Raw genomic sequence first — 17,070 nt, 5'->3', positions numbered from 1 at the left:
TGCCTGAGCATGGAGTCTCCCTCTCTGGAGACATCCCGGACCCACCTGAACACGTTCCTGGATAACCTGCTCCAGGAGTCCCTGCCCTGGCCGGGCAGTTGGGCTGGATGATCTCCAGAAGTTCTTTCCAACCCTGACAAACCTGTGATTATTTGCAGTTACCCCCCACTGGTGCAACCCTCCCGCTACAGCCCAGTCTGGGGACCATCCCTGGATGGGGGACAAAACCTCCCTGCCCCAGGCCATGAAATCCACCTAGGCAACCAGTGATTGTAATTTGCACTTAATTGCATAAAAGGATACACAGGTCAGAGTAATTTCACTGAGGAACAGATTTTTAGTAGGTTTTACTATAATGATTTACCATCTCCATTAATGTTTCATAATGGGTTCCCGTACCTTTAATGCTTCTTGTTACAGCAATACATCCGCCACAGGTTGTCCACCAGCTTCAGAGGAAGCACCTCCTTCTTCACTGGATCACAGTACAGGACTCCTGCAGCTACAGAAATACCTGTGTGTTGTGTGTGCCACCAACACCAGGCTGCTGCTTGAGCCTTGGGAATAGTTATTTTCCCCTAAAGCTGCAGAGCCATACAAATGCACATCTTACACATGAGGATACCACAGGGAGTTTCTTTCTCTAGCATTTATCTTAATACAAATTTAAGGCCATGGTTGTACAGATAATCCTGATGTTGGTTCCAAAGTCTGCATCCATATGTGAACAGCTATGTTGACCTATTACATATTATTGTAAGAATGAGTTAATTAGAAAACACTATGACCTAATACAAGCCTGTTTTTTATATACACAATGTACATACATAAAGATACTGTAGGGTGTATGAGGCAGCCATAATATATATAAAAAACCCCCCTATATTCTACTTTCCAAACATAAATCATGGCTGCCAAATTATTTTTTTAATCTTTCATTTGTTACCAGGCTGAGTAAATCCAGCTGTTACCAGTTCTGGAACAGCTGCTTCATATGTAATGTCCAAAGTCAGGCACCAAGCAGTAAAATGGAATTTCAAAGTCAAGTAAATTGCATTTATTTTAGAAGATTAAAACCCAACTAAGTTATTACGAGTAAATAACTGGTGCAATGATTCATTCTGAATCATTATCTTACCATCAAGCCACATCCTCTTCCTAGGAATCATGCAGCCCATTTTACAAACTAAAAACAAAATACATTCTCTCATTGCATATTCTTAATTAGTACAGAGAAGTAGGGGGGAAGTCCTGTGCTATTATAAACTCACAGACTCATTCCCAATCTTAGGAAGAACTCACAAAGTTGAAGTTTACATCAGCACCTGGTCAGGGTTCTTTTTGAAAAAAAAAAAAACACCAAAACCACATTGCCTTAATGTGTAAGTTCTGCGGGAAGGGGAAACAGAGTGGGAATCAGAATCTCTCTGATAAGAGAATCCACAGGACTCTAACTCAGTACTGCAACCAGTACACACTTGATCCTTTCTTTCTATTTTTTTATGGCCAGTCCCAGCTGCTGACCATGTCTTTGCTAGCAATAACTGGCCCAGTTACTGTTCTGGACGTTTTTGCAACCAGCTTGGTTAGAAGCAGTAATAGCCATGTAAACACCTATCATTATAGCTGTATTTCTACACTAAAATAGGTTATTTCCCTCAAATTCCAGTTGCACTGGGACAAACCCCTACCCTTAGCTGAAGTATTTCTGCTCTGAGAGGTCAATTTTGACAAAGGTTAAACCAGAACAGAACTGTGCATGGAGCAGGCAACACACACTCCTCCTTTCCCTCTAACAAACGTGGATTGGCAGCACTGCTCTGTCTGTGTCATTCCCAGGGAGATCAGAAAGCAGCAGCACAAATTGTTGTTGGCTCCCTTTGCAGGCACCTGAAATGTTCTGCTATATATTTTTTTAATAATAAAATTTAAAAAAATATGCTGTGTTGTGCACAAGAGGAGACAGGTGAATTCCCAGGCCATGGAATAAGAGGAAAGATATCTATCCATGTCCTAACAGAATTCCAGCCTGTGAAATATCTTTATTATTAACTTCACTGCTTGGAACTGTCACCACTTACTAGTTCAAGTCCCAGGAATGAGAAAGGCCACATAATAAAACACAGCAGGGAAGGTACTATTATTTATATTTTTTTTAAGTATAAAAATCCTGTACATTTGACAAATACTTTTAAAATCAAGCATAGAAAACTGCTGGGCTACTCCATTGCATTTCAGTAAGAATCAGACATCAGGCAGGTGAACTGTTTGTCACTCATCTGACTAAACACACCAGCCTTGAAATTTAATACTAAATCCCAAATGAAGTATTCTGGTCCATCTCAGTGGAAAACAGAAATCAAACGAATAATTTTCTGTTCAAATATTCAAGCTTTTTTATAGTTCAGCAGTACAATAAAATACCTGATCATTTAAATGCTATCGAAATACAGGAAATTTCTACACAGTTTTTTTACAAATACACATGTACAAGGCAGGAACAGTCTTAATTCATGATGAGTTCTTAACATTGAAAATATAGTATGATTTTAGCATTCCATATGGGCTTTTCCTTGTGTGTCAGACAGCACCAGTGTCTTCTTTTTAGGCAGCAACAGTGCTAAACCCAATGTAGTTGCTGAAAAGGGCTCCAGGTCAAACTCTGCCAGCCACCATTCATATTCCTCACTTGCCAACAACCCAAGCAGAGCAGAATGTAATCCACCAGTTATGCTCATCAGAGATATCAACTATCCTCAGCCAGAATCTCAGGATATTCCTCCCAGAACTGGTCCCCGATGATGTCACAGTGCAGGGGAACAACTTTAGTCTTAGTCCGGGTCACTTCCACTTCTTTTTCTTCTTCTTCCTTTGGCAGTTTTATTTTCTTAGTGGTGACTTCATTAATCTGAAAATACAGTTGGCACATTAGCAGATATAAAAGGCTCCACAGTGGATTCAAAAATTCTAATAAAAAAGAATTTAATAAAAAAACCACAGGACAGGAATTTCTCCCACTAAATCAATGATGCAATTGTAGAATAATAAGCATTCCCAAGTTACCTAAAGCAGAAAAGCACGAAGCCAACTAAGAGCTGAGCCACCTTATTGAACAGAAGTTTGTAATTCCTTTGCCATGGATATACTTGGGACCTAATCCTGGGAAGGGCCTGCCCCGATGATACACACATTGCCATCTGCTGATACATGTTTCATCTCAATGGTCATAATTTGTATCTAAGCCAGACTGCAGAGACTGGTTTTTATATTATGCTCATAGAAACAGCTCTCAAAAACATCTCCAAAACAATGAGTCATCTTACACACAATTACATGGCAAATATAGTTAATTTTAGGATATATTTATTCCTAGACATACACTGGAGATCCATGTGGTGCTCTTACAGTGCAGTCTGGCTGCCACAATGTAACTATTCAAAATATCAGCCCAAAGCAAGTGGCAATAGGGTTTCTTTTACCTTCTGCCATATTAGCACGGTTCCTTTTCTATACATCAAAGGTTCATTGTTGTAGTTGATGTTGAATTCAGAAAATAAGATTTCATTTTTATCTCCAGCCAAAGTTCCCTGAGAGAAAAGAAAAATACTCTTAGAGAAAACAAATTGTATCTCTAGGATAGAGGAGGGGTGAATACTAGAAGCAAGACAGACATTTGTAAAGGTTTTTCACCTTTAAGTCACAAAGTTTAATTACTTCTCTCAACAGAGGAATTAATTCGAAGAGAGTTTTTATTTGATTTTCAAGACAAATGGAAGACAGTTAAGAGATTCCAGGAGAAAACAGGAATAATCTGCTAAAGTCTGCACAAGAAGACAAACACAACAGAAGGGACTGGCAATGAACAGAACCTGAAATCTGCTACTGTTCCTCATGTGTTTGGATACTGAAGATTTTATGACATTCCTAAGATTTCTGAAATTGTTAACTAAGAACGTAAACCCTGCTAATAATTGACCAAAATTACATTATTTGCTAGTGGTATTAATATCTGCACAACTGAAGAAGTTGTTGACTACACCCACAAAAATATTACAGTAAGAACAGACAAGCCAGGGTTGCTGGGCAGGCAAGACACTTTGCAAATCTTATGATTTAATTTTTAGCTGTAAAAAAACATGACTTCAGCAGACTCTTACCCGGAGCCTCTCCTGTGCTTGCACTGGTGTCAAACCACCTCGCTGCACAAGCATCCAGAACACTGTATTATAAAGGTTATTAATATGGCCTAGAGAAAACAGAGAAATGAGTGTGAGGATGGATATTGACCAAATCTGAGTAACTATTCAGGAAAAAGCAGCTTTATTTCCAGAGCTGTAGGCAAGAAACAGCCATGAGTAATGGGGAGTTAATATAATCAGTTTCTAAAGAAGATACAATGTTTATAATACATTTTTAGGTACTGCCTATCATGACTAGAAGACAGATTTCGTAAGTGAAAAGGGCACAACAGAGGCTGAAGGGTGTTCATGAATAATGTAAATTATTTTCATTTGACAATAGGGACTAGGTATTGACAAAGGTCTAGAGACAAATCCAGTGGTCTGTTCTAACATGGAATATTCAATGCTTTTGATTACTACCTGCTGTGAACTTGAATATTCACATCTCTTCATTAAAGATTACCTTGGCTTAGGCAACTCTGAACATCAAAATGAATTTATTAATTCTATTAGCAGTTCTAATATTTCTTAGAAAAGTGCTGAATTCACTCTCAGGATGCAATAAATTTAGTTGTAGTCTGAACACTCCAAATTTCAGCCAGTACCTATACAAACCCCAGAACAAGAGTAATATTATTGAAAACTACCACCCTACCTGCTGTTCTTTCACTGACAGCTGCATATACAGATACACTGGAAGAAAAGACATTTCCGTTCAGAGAAATGAACTCAACTGCACAAACCTCTCTTTTCTAGGAACACTTACAATCTGCTTGCCTCCAGCTGAGGTAGTCCTTCAAATTCTGGTTGCTGGGATACAACACAATCCGTCCATCAAATCCTGGTGGGTACAGAAGCTGCTGGTCCTTAAAGTAATCCTTCCAATAGAACACGTAACTTGAGGAAAACTGGGAGACCACATGAGTCATGAACTTACTTGCAAACACAGAACAAGAGAAAAAAAGAAAGAAATACATGGGTGTGATTATATATCTGTGCTTATCTGAGGTAGTGATAACTAGTGGAATGTAGCATTTCTTAAATAATGGCCAAACACATGAGGAATGGCATAAAGACTTTTGAACAACAGAAGTATGGAGAATTATAACATTTTCTTAAAAGAATGGCTGTTTATAATGTTTTGATTGTTTATATAATAAGTTGTTTATATAACTTTTTTACAAGCTCTGTATTATTGAACATATTTTCCTGAAAGATCACATGTAAAGAATCCACATTAAAAACTTGAACTAACTGCAGTGTAAGCATCAGCCCTCCTCCTAACCTCTGTGAGTAGGTAAAGGCAAATCTGAAGAAGAATTATAAAGAGATATGAAAAACAAGTTCACTTCAGTATCAAAGCAGCTGTTACCTTGCTCTTCTTTTAAACCACCTGCTCTTCTTTTTGAAAACAAAACTATATTCATCACTCTGTCCATAAGCAATAGCAATATCTTCCAGTTCTTGCATCACTGTCTGGGCACACTTGGTCATCAGGTGCAGAGCACGGTCATCATTTGGCTTTTTGAATTCATGCTGCTCAGAAAACCTTCAAAGCAAAAATGGTTGCATAAGAGTCCCTTAAAAATGTACTAAAAATGATAACCCGTTCATTTCCCTCATATTTGCTTTATAGGAATATTGATTTCCAGTATCCTGTCAATACTGACAAAAGAATTCTCTCCAGGTCTGAAAAGCAGGGACAAAAATCCTCGTTATTCACTCTGGATAAGCCATTCTCATTCCCACCAGTATCTGACTCTAACCAGTCTTTTAAAGCAGCTGGTTTATGTATTTTAACTGGAAATTGATAACAAATACTAATTTCTGTAAACTCCCTTCCTCATGAGGTGTCTTTAATGCTCAGTCCAATAAAGGGCAACATTATCAATAAACTTGTCAAAACTCAAGAGCTTTACCAAAACCAGATATAATATCCCAGCAAAGACCTGTGTTATCTACCAGCCGAGGGAACTGTGCCCCGTTTATGCCGAGGGAAGGCAAATGCCACACGGACACTGACTCCAAACACCAGTACACATCCCTGGATAGCAGCTGCTGTCCCTCCCCAGCACACCCAAGGCACTGAAACCATTTCCCTACTCGGCCCATCCCCTACCACCCGGCTCTGCAGCCGCCCGTGAAAACAAAATCCCGGTGGAATTCCGCGCCCTGGAGAGGCCGAGCGGGGGACACGAGGATCTCTAACCCCGCACCTGCAGCACTCACGCAGGCCGGACAGGATCAGCCCAGCGCAGCCCGGGCACCACGCAGGAGCCTGCCCGCGGCACAGCGCTCCCAGCCCGCACCCGCGGGGTCCCCGCAGCGCCCGCCCGGCCCTGCCCTGCCCGCACCTGTGGAAGTTGCGGCCGTCCAGCCGCACCACGATCCAGCAGTTGGGCAGGACCGTGTCGTCGGCCTCGAAGTCCCGCACGTACTCGAACTTGCTCTTGGCCATGGCGAGGCCGCGCGGGGAGCCCGGAGCGCGGCCGGCAGCGATGGCCGCGGCCGCCCGGCAGCAGCGCAGCATGAGCGCCGCGGAAGCGGAAAGAGCGGCGCCCGGCCCTTCTGGGCGGCGCGGAGCAGCGCTCGCTGGTGCCGGCGGAGGGCGGGCGGAGCCGGCGGGCGGAGCGCGGGGCGGCTCCGGCAACGGCGCCCATGGCGGCTGCGGGGCGCGGAGCCGGGCCCGGGGGCCCGTGCGTCCCGGTCCGAGCGCGCCGAGCAACGAGCGCGGGATGCGCGGTCGGGCCGGCCCCACCGGTGGGCGCGGGACGGGGGGACAGCGCGACCGAGCCGGCGGGGCCGGGGCTCGGTGCGCGACCCGCGGTTGGTGCGGGATGCGGGGTCGGTGCGCGCCGGCGGCGCGGGGCCGCGGGGAGCGTTGGCGCAACGGTGGCGGCGGCCGAGGAGCGGCAGCGGAGCGATGGAGCGCAGGGTCAGGCACTGCCGCTTCCGCGCCCGGGCGAGCCCCGCCTCGCCCCCCAGGCACAGGGAGGTCATGGGACCCCTCGGAGGGCTGCGCGTCCAAGTGCAGGAGCACCCGAGCCGGCCCGGGCACAGCGAAGGAGCGGCGAAGAAGAGCAAGTGCATCTCGGCTCCGGCGGCGGTTGAGAAAGAGGCCCGGAGCGCTATCAGGAGAGAAAGGGACCAGGAAAGGGGCAGCGGTGACCGCCAGAATGAGGAGAAGGTCCTGGAGCAAACTGGGAATAAGCCCTGGAGAAGAGCTGCCGTCCAAACGGAGCGACCCAGCGTGACCTATGAGGCCCGCTCTGTGATGGTGGAGAAAAGCGATGCTCCGGCTGGATCCCTGTGCGAGCTTGGGAACCCTGCTCAAGATCAGAATATCCCGGTCTTGTTTCAGCCCTTAGCTCCCAGGTCCCACGTACAGCTCCAAGGCCCTCTCTCCTCGCAGGTGATGCATGTGACTCCAGTGCCGGTAAAACAAGTGCAAGTTCAATTGCAGCCTCTACTGCAGCAGCCAAAGATTGAAACAAAAAATGTTCCCCTCACAGTCCTGCCCTCGGATTCAGGTATTATGGTCAGAGAGCTTGCCAGGGTGACTGCTTATCAAGCAGGAGAGCACAAGTGGAAAGGTCATGTTAGAAAACCATCCCTTTGCATTAGGCTGGGTTTAGCACAACTCTTGCACAGCGTAAGACACAAAAGCACGGGCACACAGAGTTCTGTCGTGGTTTGTTATAATCAAGGCAGTTTTATCACGTTCCTCCCTGTTTGCATGAAGCCCCTTAGGACAGTGTTCAGAATTACACTGAGTTGGATTGCAGTTTTAAGGTCAGGAATCTGCTTGATTTTTAGAGCTATAAAGTAGTCATATATCTCTCTGAAAAAACTCTGGACCTGTTAAATGAAGAGCATTTTGAAACATCTGTATTAGAAGCTTTTTTTATTTTTTAATATCTAGACATTCAAAATTAATTACTTAAGTAAGGTCTTAAAGACTTTTTCCCTTTATCAATGATGCGAAAGAGTGTCCCTTTCCAGGAGGAAATTGCTTGCTCAGGGATCAGTTTTAAGGGGCCTGTGGATTCATCATGTTGCCAGCTCAATTTAAATGCAGCCTGTGTTTACAAAGAGCCAAAGCCAGGGATCATGTAACAATCATTTGGGAACACATGTTCGTCCAACAAAATGAGTGTCCAAATCCAAAAAAAAAGGAAAAAGATGTATTTATATCTCAAAAAAACCCAACTCAACAAAACCAAGCAGAAACCCAAAACAGCAACAGCCAAGGTTGAGAAGGCAGGGACTGCACAGGTGTGGGACTAAGCAGCCTCCCCATCCTTAGTCCTAGTCCCTGCATCCTTAGGGTTTTGGTTTCATAGTTCTGGTGGTGATAATAAATTTGTGGTGGTGTGATCTGTGGTATACAACAATTAGTTTATAAATTCATAAGAAAACAAGCCAGCTGAAATCCAAACTAGTGCGTTAGCAGTCCCTGTTTATTTCCTTTTATTTTTTTCTTTAATTGTATGTAACAAAAGCCAGGTAACTGATTCCTTGTGCAGTGACTCAGCAAAGGGCAGTGGAGGATTTTGTAGGAACTGCTCTCCAAATGTGCACTGAGTTTCATCTGTTCCACAGCTGTGGTGATGCTGTTACCGAATGCTCTGTGGGTGTGATACTGAGTGAGACCTGCTGTATCCCTGGAAGGTGATGCTCTTTCCTTGCCTTGCTGCACAGGGATGCCAGACACTCCCTTCAGCAAGACCAAGAGCGGCCGCGTGAAGCGTCCCATGAACGCATTCATGGTGTGGGCCCGGATCCACAGGGCTGCTGTGGCCAAAGCCAACCCAGGGGCCAACAACGCAGAGATCAGCGTTCAGCTCGGCCTGGAGTGGAGCAAACTCACTGAAGAGCAGAAGCAGCCCTACTACGAGGAAGCTAACAAAATAAAACTGAGGCACAGGGAGGAATTTCCTGGTAAACATCTTAGTTATTTACCTGGGTGCTTTAGAAGTGCAGGGCTTTTTGGAAAATCGATCTCTTGCATTATGGCAATCATCAGAGATAGAAAAAAAAATACAGATATTTCAAGTACATAATCCTTCTGTGTGCTTGAAACTATTAATTTTTAAAGCATCCAAAATGCTGGTGCTTAGAACACTGCAGCTACAGCAGCTTTGTTGAATGCTTTAATAGTCTAATGGCCAGAGAGTGAGTTTTTGTGGCCTGCTGCATCAGTTTCCTTCTCCAGAAACAGCTGCCCAGGAGGCCTGTGGTGACACAGGTGTCCATTTCTTAAAAGCAGGAAAGGGAAATGTCACAGGAAGCACAAATAGCATTGTATTCTGTGGGATTCAACATGTAGACTTGAGGTTCTCACATAATGGTGTGGAAAATGTTTCACAGCCTTTTGTCAGATGTTAAAATTTGTACCCTTAACAATTTCATTTATCCAGAAGATAACAGAATGTAAAACACTTTTAAAAACCTGCTGACATACCAAGTGTTGTGATCCTTTCTCTCTCTGTTGTCGTAATGCTGCTTGTTCATGATCTTGCCTAATCTGTCATAAACAAAGAAAAGAGCATCACTCTCCCTCTCTCCTTGCATCTTTAAAAAAAAAAAGGTGTTTCTTTAAAGTTGCATTAAGAGTTAACCTGTGTAAGAAACCAAACAGCTCAGTGTAAGTTCATAATATGTTCTTATGTCTGTTAGTGTTTGGTTAATGTTGTCAGGCAAAGGCAAACCTGCTCTTCGACAATCTATCCAGGGTTCCCAGTGGATCATACTTTCTGTTATGTCTTGTAACCTGCAGAAATACGTGAGACTTAAGGGTTTAAGGAAGCTGTGAGGAAAGACCACATTTTGAGTAGCCGTGGTTTGCCTCCACACTGAATGCCCACAGTGCAATGAGTGTCATGTTCTCCTTAATGTGGTTTCCTCAGCTGGGCCACATCACTCCCCAGTGTTCGGTAGTTTTTTGTCTCACAAGCAGCTACTACTTTTAAGCAATACCCAAATACTTATATTTCATTTCCATCTCCAGTAAAATTCCCCATTTCCAGCTCACCAAAACAAGTGGGGCGTTGCCATTGCCTAAAGGAGCAGGTTTTGGACTTGTCTTATCAGATCCTTCAGAATTACAGATAACATAGCTTTAGATAAATAATTAAACCATCCAAAATATTTGATGTCTGCATCTTTTTTCATCTCTGACAGGTTGGGTATATCAGCCAAACAAAAAGAAGTGTTCTCCACCACCTGGCTCTGCTGCATTTTCTGGCACTTCCCAGAGTACCATCACTACAAATCCAGCTGGCACACTTCCCTTCTCATCACCAACTTACTCTTTTGTCAACTCCAGTGTTAAGAACAGTATTGGACGTCCAGTCTGTGAGTTTTCAGTAGTGAATTGTTTTAAAAATTCAGAATTTACCTGTTCCAGTAGTGACAGGGCAAGGGGGAATGGCTTCAAACTGAAAGAGTAGGTTTAGATTAGATATTGGGAAGAAACTTTGCTGTGAGCGTGGTGAGGGCCTGGCACAGATTGCTCAGAGAAGGTGTGATTATTTACCAACACTTCCTTTCTACTTAAGATGTTAAGCTACAGCTGCTGCTTTCCCTCATTTGGTTTCCACCTCACAGATACCCTGGAATGATCCTTCTTTTTTACAAAAAGTCCACACTTGCAGTGAAATAGTGAGAGCTCCCAGACCAGTGTAAGAGCTGATCTGCATATTCCTTAGAGAAAGAGCTCTGGCTTCTGTCAGTGCATGGATAGTGGATTTCAACAGCAAATAGCTCAGATCCAGGCAATGGCATTCTCCTCTTTAAGCATCCTGGAAAGGGCTGCTTTCTTTGCAATGAGACAAGAAAATGAAATGCCTGATTATGCTGTGTGGTAATACTTGGGGATATTAAAACAAGAGTCAGCTTTGTTCCGAGGAAGTTCTGAGTTAGTCATGTCTGAAAATTGCTATGAAACGTGTTTTGAAATCTTTCCTTATAAAGGCAGCCCTGTTGATGAGGTGTGATTTGAGAGTGTACATTGAAGTTTGTGCTCTGCAAAACATTTCAAAGTAAAATTGTCTAGTGGGTAAATTCATTGATGAAATAAGGAAACATATTGGGGATTAGGGTGTTTTAGGCTCCTCAGCACACAGATTTGTTATAATCTTGGCTTACTTCACATCAGTAGACTTATGAGGTCTTCTGAGCTGAAGGCAAACTCCAACCCATTGTGGGGCCTTACTAGGACAAGACAGAGCCTCGCCAGAGCAATGGACCCACATCAGCCACTTCCTTCCATCTGTGGGTTTCTGTGCAACGAAGCTTCAACGTGTGGGCTCCAAACCCATCTCTCAGAATGGTGTCACATTAGGCGTATGACATGAGTTGCTGGGAAATTTGAGGGGTAATTATTCAGTCTGTACCCAGAAATGCTGTCATTTGCTGTGATGTGTTGATGAGAACTCTCTGTTCCTGTCTGACAAGTAACTGTTTTGTTTCCTGAAGGTGAGTCTCCCGCCATCCGTCTGCCGGCTTCTTCCATCCAGCACGCTGTGCCCATGACCCTTTTCCAGAACACGGCTGCAAGCACCACATCAGTGGCTGTTGCAGTTCCAACCCTGCCCCTGCGCCCTGTGGTTTCACCACAGCACTTTGCTGAACCTGCTCAGACAGAAGCTTTTGTATCACCTGGGCTCAATTTCTCCCTGAAGAGGCCTGCACCCATTTTCACTGAGAGCTTCAGCAACAGAAACCCAAGTAACATCAGCAGCACCAGTGGCAGGTTTTCTGTCTCTAACAGTGAGATCCCAGGGATTTCTGTTTTTCCTAGAGGCATAGCTCTTCCCCAGGCTACCCCTTTTATTCCCTCACCTGCCTATGTGTCTGCTCCCATTGGACAACCAGCCAGTTTGTTTGGAGGAACTCCTCAGTTTCCATTTTGCCACCCTTCCTTCATACCTGGACCTCGCTGTTTCCCCTCAAGGTAATGAAACCATTTCAATACCAAAAAGAAAAAAATGCTGAAAGGCAGAAAATCTTTTGACTTGCAGACAGCAGGTGGAGCATTCAGAGGGAAAGGAGCTCTTACCTTCCTGTAGCTGCTGTGTGCTGGGACCCCCAGGCCTCAGCCTGCTCGTAATACGTGCCCAGTTATTGAAGGCTCCATAGAAATGTTGCAGTAATTGGCACTCCCAAGGCCATGGAAAGCAGAAGTATCTTCTTTCCACTTTATGGGTCTAAGTGCAGTTGATTTCAGCAGAAGAGTATTAGGTAGAGATAATGTAAATATACTTTGAAAATGGTCAGATAGAATTGGAGTGGGTGTGTCCTGGAGGTGTCTCCTGGGTACACTGTGATTGCCATAAGTGCTAATATTTCTGAAACCCAGCCTGGTGGGAAGTGTCTGCAGAATTCCTGTGTAAGTAGTAATTCCTAGTTCTTCCTTTTCAGTCAATCAGAGGCCCCCTAATCAAAGAATTTCCAAGCTAACACACGGAGTGTCCCGTGGGTGTTTGTGGGCTCAGCATGCACAGGAAGCAGCAGTGCCCTGGTGCAGGTGGGCAGCTCAAACACCAGGCATCTGATGCTTATTCTTTACAGGGCATCATTTTGCTTTCATGACTGTGCAGTGGCAAACCTCACAAATTATTACGATTATTAGACTTAGATTTTGCCTGTTTATGCACTGTTCCTCTCACTAGTAGCAGCAACCAATATGTTCCTGTAGCAATGAGACCACCTGATCTTTAATTAGGGCTAATGATCACCCATCAAAGTCAGAAGAACTTCGTGAGCTGACAAGTGCAATACAGGACATTTCTATTTTTGAGATCCTTTAAGGAAACACAGAATGCATATTCCCAAAATTGCTAAAAATGATCTTTGCTCAGTCTTTGGTGTCTGAAATGAGATGGTTTTGTGAGGCCTCTGAGAGAGAAGAGTTCTTGTAGCATAAAAGACTGTTCTGATTTCACACATTAATGGATTTCTGAAGTCCATTAATGCCAGCTGAATGCCAGCTTTACTAATGCCAGGGTCTTCCTAATACAGTGATTTATAAGTTCTTTGTCGTATAAATTAATTTCTTGCATACAAGAGTCATGATTTCTGGATTGAAAGTGCAGATGTATGCACTAAAAATTTAAATATTAGATTGGAATGATAATTAGTCCCCTTGAAATCTCAATAGATATTGTATCAATGTCTTTACAATGCCTGCACTGTGGAGCTCTGTTACTTCTTGACATATTTTTGTTTTCTTCACAATGTAGTGAATTTCTCTAAAACACTGTAAATTACAATCCCTGTGTCTTTCTGCGTCAGAATAAAAATGCAGGCATCTGCCACTGGAGGAATACAGTTCCATTTGACATAATAACTTCCTGCAATTCACTGTGTGGTTACTTTTTAAAAATTCATTACTGTGCATTCTTTAAATACTAACATTGACAACCACATATTGGGCACGAGGACTCCCTGTCCTGTTTGATAACAGTGTAACAGATGTAAGGTCTCACTAAAAATTACAAACAAGAGTGTTTTACCCCAGGTCTGTCACAAATTTTGGCATACAGAAATTACACAAACTGACTTTTGATGCTTTTTTCAATTAATCTGAGTATGCTGGTTAACTCACTGCATGCTGGTTTGTCTATGGTATTACTTGATTGATAAACACAGAGGGGTGTATGTTTGTTCTCAGAGCAACCTCACGTGTGCTGAACTACTGAACTAGTCTTGATTTTCTTAATTTCCTAGTGCTGAAATTAGGCATGGTTTTAAATTTGTATGTTTTAAAAAGCAGGATAAGCTGAGTAGCACAGAACATCAGGGTCATTGTGCAGCCCTGCATTTCTGAAAGCCAACCTTGAATCTCTTCCCTTGCAGCACATTCCCACTCAGAGCTCCGTTTGGCTACGGGAATTTCTCCAGCTCAGTGCCTCAGTGCTTTGGCTTTTATGAGGAGAGGAACCAGAGGCAGGAGGTGATATTTTCCACTCTGGATGAAGACTATAGTTTCAGAGCATACTCAGAAGAGAGGCTTTGTGAGAACCAGCGTGTCTGCGGGAGCCCTGAAGTCGTGTCCTGTCAGAGCGCCTGCGGCGAGGAGCGAGTTCTGAGCCCCCTGCCACAGCTGGACGTGGAAGTGGTAGAGGAGGTTCTGCCATCCCCCCCATCTACTCCCTCCAGCACTTACATTGTCAATGTAACTGACAGTGATGAGGAAGACGAAGTAAAGTTTTTTCAAGTATTGTAATTTTTGAAACTTATTATAATCCAGAGAGATATTCTAGAATGGGAAATAAATGTTTTCCTCAACGTCATCTTTTCAGTCAGTGTGTTCAATGGGAGGCCCAGGTGGCTTTAGTAAGTTGCACAGGTCATTTTGAAGAGTCTGATGAGCTGTTTGGATAAGAGGAAAGTCTTATAAATAGCAGAAAATGCCTGTTCATGTCTAAATTCTCACTGAAAGCTGATCTGGCCTGCAGGAATGCATGTGGCCAAATGTACAAATTCCTCCTCAAATATGTTTCAGGGTATAAAACAGCTGTTTGTGAGATTATTCTCTAGATCTAACTTCCCTCTTCTCCCGTCTTTCTTTTTATACCCTGTGGAGTGGGATATCAGACATATTTCAATGCACCAGAATCTAGAATGGTGCACAACTGTTGTGATTTATTCTACCAAGCCCAGAGAAAGGGAAGACTGGTTTAACATATCCTGGATATACTAATGAAAAACTACGTGTGAAAGTGATCCCTTCTTCCCTCCCAGCTAGAGCTGATGTCCTGGAGTGGTTGTTAGGGATCTGTGTCTGCAGGTCTGTGTCACTGCAGCCAGCTCTCAGCTGAGCTCTCTTGAAGGCTCTCCTGTCTTGTCTGCAAAAGAAGTGAAAGTTACACAAACACCCCACTCAAACCTGACTTCCTCTGCATCATCCCTCAGCCTGTCTGGCAGCCCTGCAGCCGGGAAAATGTGATAGAAGAGGTTTTTAGTTCCCATTTCTAGGTGATTTTCAGCTCACCCACAAAGTTTCCCATAATGCAGATTCCTGAAGTGCCAAGTGTCTGAGCCAAGTGCTGTTTCTTCTCCTCCTGAAATGTGGGAAGTGGCCAGTGTTGGCAGGACCAGTGTCTTGGTAGCTGTGTGCCCTCCTCCAAGACTTCATGGCAGTGCAGAGGGTAATTGGGACATAAGAGGGACATGTTCTACTCTCTTATAATTATTTTCTTCCTTATTGTTTACCTTAATCTAAACAAAAAAACCACCTTGTGTTCTTGAAAAAGAGATGACGATTTTCTGTACAAAGTTTGTTTTCCTCTTGCTACTGTAAAAGTCTAAAGACACTTGATGCTTCCCAGTGCATCACTCCTATCCATTTACAGAGACAACTTTCTTCTCCAAAATTACTGGACAGTTTTATGGAGTGGATGTTATTAAAAGCCCTCGTGCTGTTATGCCTGTTTCCTTTTTCTTACTAGAATTAACTATTTCAGTATAATCACTGTTGTGTTGGAGAAGGTTGCAGGCAGCACAGAAAGGATTATAAGTGTTTCACATGTGGAAATGGAGTTAAAAGATGTGTCTGCAAATATAATCATCTTCAAGTTCACTTGCCTATAGGAATGAAGCAAAAGTCATAGCAGAAAGTGGTAGCAGTGACCCACCCTTTAAAAGAAGCACAGGGAGTGCTTTGATACCCTTTTGCTATCAGCACATCAGGACAAGCCCTTGTCTAGCTCCTGATCATCTTACAGCACTTCTCCCTCTTTGGCAGGACAGCTGCTCCAAGGCCCTTCCAAATATTCCTGCTGTCCTACATGGGTGGTGGAAAAGCAGAGCTGAACAGAATATTCTGGGTCAGCTGAAGCCACTCTCGACTGTCAAGACACTGGATAAAGGAGTTAATTCTTGAATCTCTAGTTTCCTTCACGGATTCACAGCCTCCTTCCTTTGATCATTTCAAATGATCTGAACCAGAATGAATGTTCTGTAAAATGGGAGATTTCACATTCCACTCGAGGCAGCCGAAGCTGTAACATTTCTCTCATCAGTGAGAGTGTCTGCAATGCAGAGGTTAGGCAGGACAGACCTCTCCCTTCTCCCTTCTCCTTCTAAGACTTTGATTCTGGGTAAAGTTTCCTTCAGTGTCAGCAGGAATCTTCCCAGAGCACTTTGTTCCACAGCCTTTCCTAAGAGAGAGTTCACATGAAATGTTACTGAGCTGTGGTGCAGGTCTCAGTCATTCTCTGCTCAGGTCTGGTTCCTGAATGGGCATTTTCCTCTCCCTGGGTCCATTTCTTTCTAGGTGCCTAATTCCTGATTTACTATGAACATAAAGGGAGAATCTCATCTTTTGCGCTCCAGCTAGCAACAATAGCATTAAATCATCTTGAAAATTGTCAAGCAAGTGCAGAAGCCCCTCTGCAAAAGCTCTGTCATCAGCTTTGTCCTGGGGAGGCTGGAACACCTCACCCTTGCTCCGGGTGCTGCACAGGGGCTGCTGCTCCGTGCCTTGGCCACAGGGGTGTAACAGATGAGAGAACAAAGCAGATTTGAAATTCCCAGCTGATGCTCTTTATCAGACTCTTTGGATCCTGGAGGAAATGAGTCTGAGCCTGTGTAATTCTTAGATAACCAGAAGTCTGACCTTGTTCTGTGAAATCCAGCAAATGGCCCACTGACTTTGGGGAAGAGATTCTAAAGAGGTGGGCACAGGCAGGATCTGACTCACCCCGTGCCAGAAACAGCATTACAGCACCTGAACACTGTTATTAAGGCCAAAATACCCTGAATTTTTCCATGCAACAATGTCTCAGTAATGTAAATGATATATTTTATTTATATATATCTATATATATATATAACCTATATATAACTACTGCACAGGCTGTTGTTATATTTTTATACAGGG

The 17,070-nt window shown here is 43.6% G+C and overlaps 2 protein-coding genes across 4 annotated transcripts; one reads left to right on the top strand and one right to left on the bottom strand.

Moving 5' to 3' along the window:
- Positions 1-378: 378 nt before the first annotated feature.
- THG1L (tRNA-histidine guanylyltransferase 1 like) lies at positions 379-6,740 on the bottom strand. Of its 3 annotated transcripts, XM_038150622.1 has the most exons (6): positions 6,536-6,740; positions 5,554-5,730; positions 4,948-5,117; positions 4,158-4,246; positions 3,480-3,587; positions 2,131-2,908 (listed from the first exon to the last, which is right to left on the bottom strand). In XM_038150622.1, the coding sequence occupies exons 1-6, from the start codon at positions 6,709-6,711 to the stop codon at positions 2,747-2,749; spliced, it is 882 nt and encodes a 293-aa protein (XP_038006550.1). In that variant the 5' UTR covers positions 6,712-6,740; the 3' UTR covers positions 2,131-2,746. The 3 variants fall into 3 exon arrangements, with proteins under 3 accessions (XP_038006552.1, XP_038006550.1, XP_038006551.1); XM_038150624.1 differs by lacking the exon at positions 6,536-6,740 and having other exon boundaries at positions 379-2,908; positions 4,948-5,022; positions 5,554-5,620; XM_038150623.1 differs by lacking the exon at positions 6,536-6,740 and having other exon boundaries at positions 4,948-5,113; positions 5,554-5,692.
- Positions 6,741-6,818: 78 nt separating this feature from the next.
- On the top strand, positions 6,819-15,518 carry SOX30 (SRY-box transcription factor 30). The gene is made up of 5 exons (XM_038150634.1): positions 6,819-7,711; positions 8,883-9,122; positions 10,365-10,538; positions 11,661-12,138; positions 14,043-15,518. Exons 1-5 carry the CDS (start codon positions 7,105-7,107, stop codon positions 14,410-14,412), a joined length of 1,869 nt encoding a protein of 622 aa, XP_038006562.1. The 5' UTR covers positions 6,819-7,104; the 3' UTR covers positions 14,413-15,518.
- The last annotated feature ends 1,552 nt before the right edge of the window (positions 15,519-17,070 follow it).

The sequence above is a fragment of the Motacilla alba genome, chromosome 13, assembly GCF_015832195.1.
Source record: "Motacilla alba alba isolate MOTALB_02 chromosome 13, Motacilla_alba_V1.0_pri, whole genome shotgun sequence".
Classification (NCBI taxonomy): Eukaryota; Metazoa; Chordata; class Aves; order Passeriformes; family Motacillidae; genus Motacilla; species Motacilla alba.
Note: the sequence above shows the minus strand (reverse complement) of the source record. Positions and strands in the feature narration are given on the sequence as shown.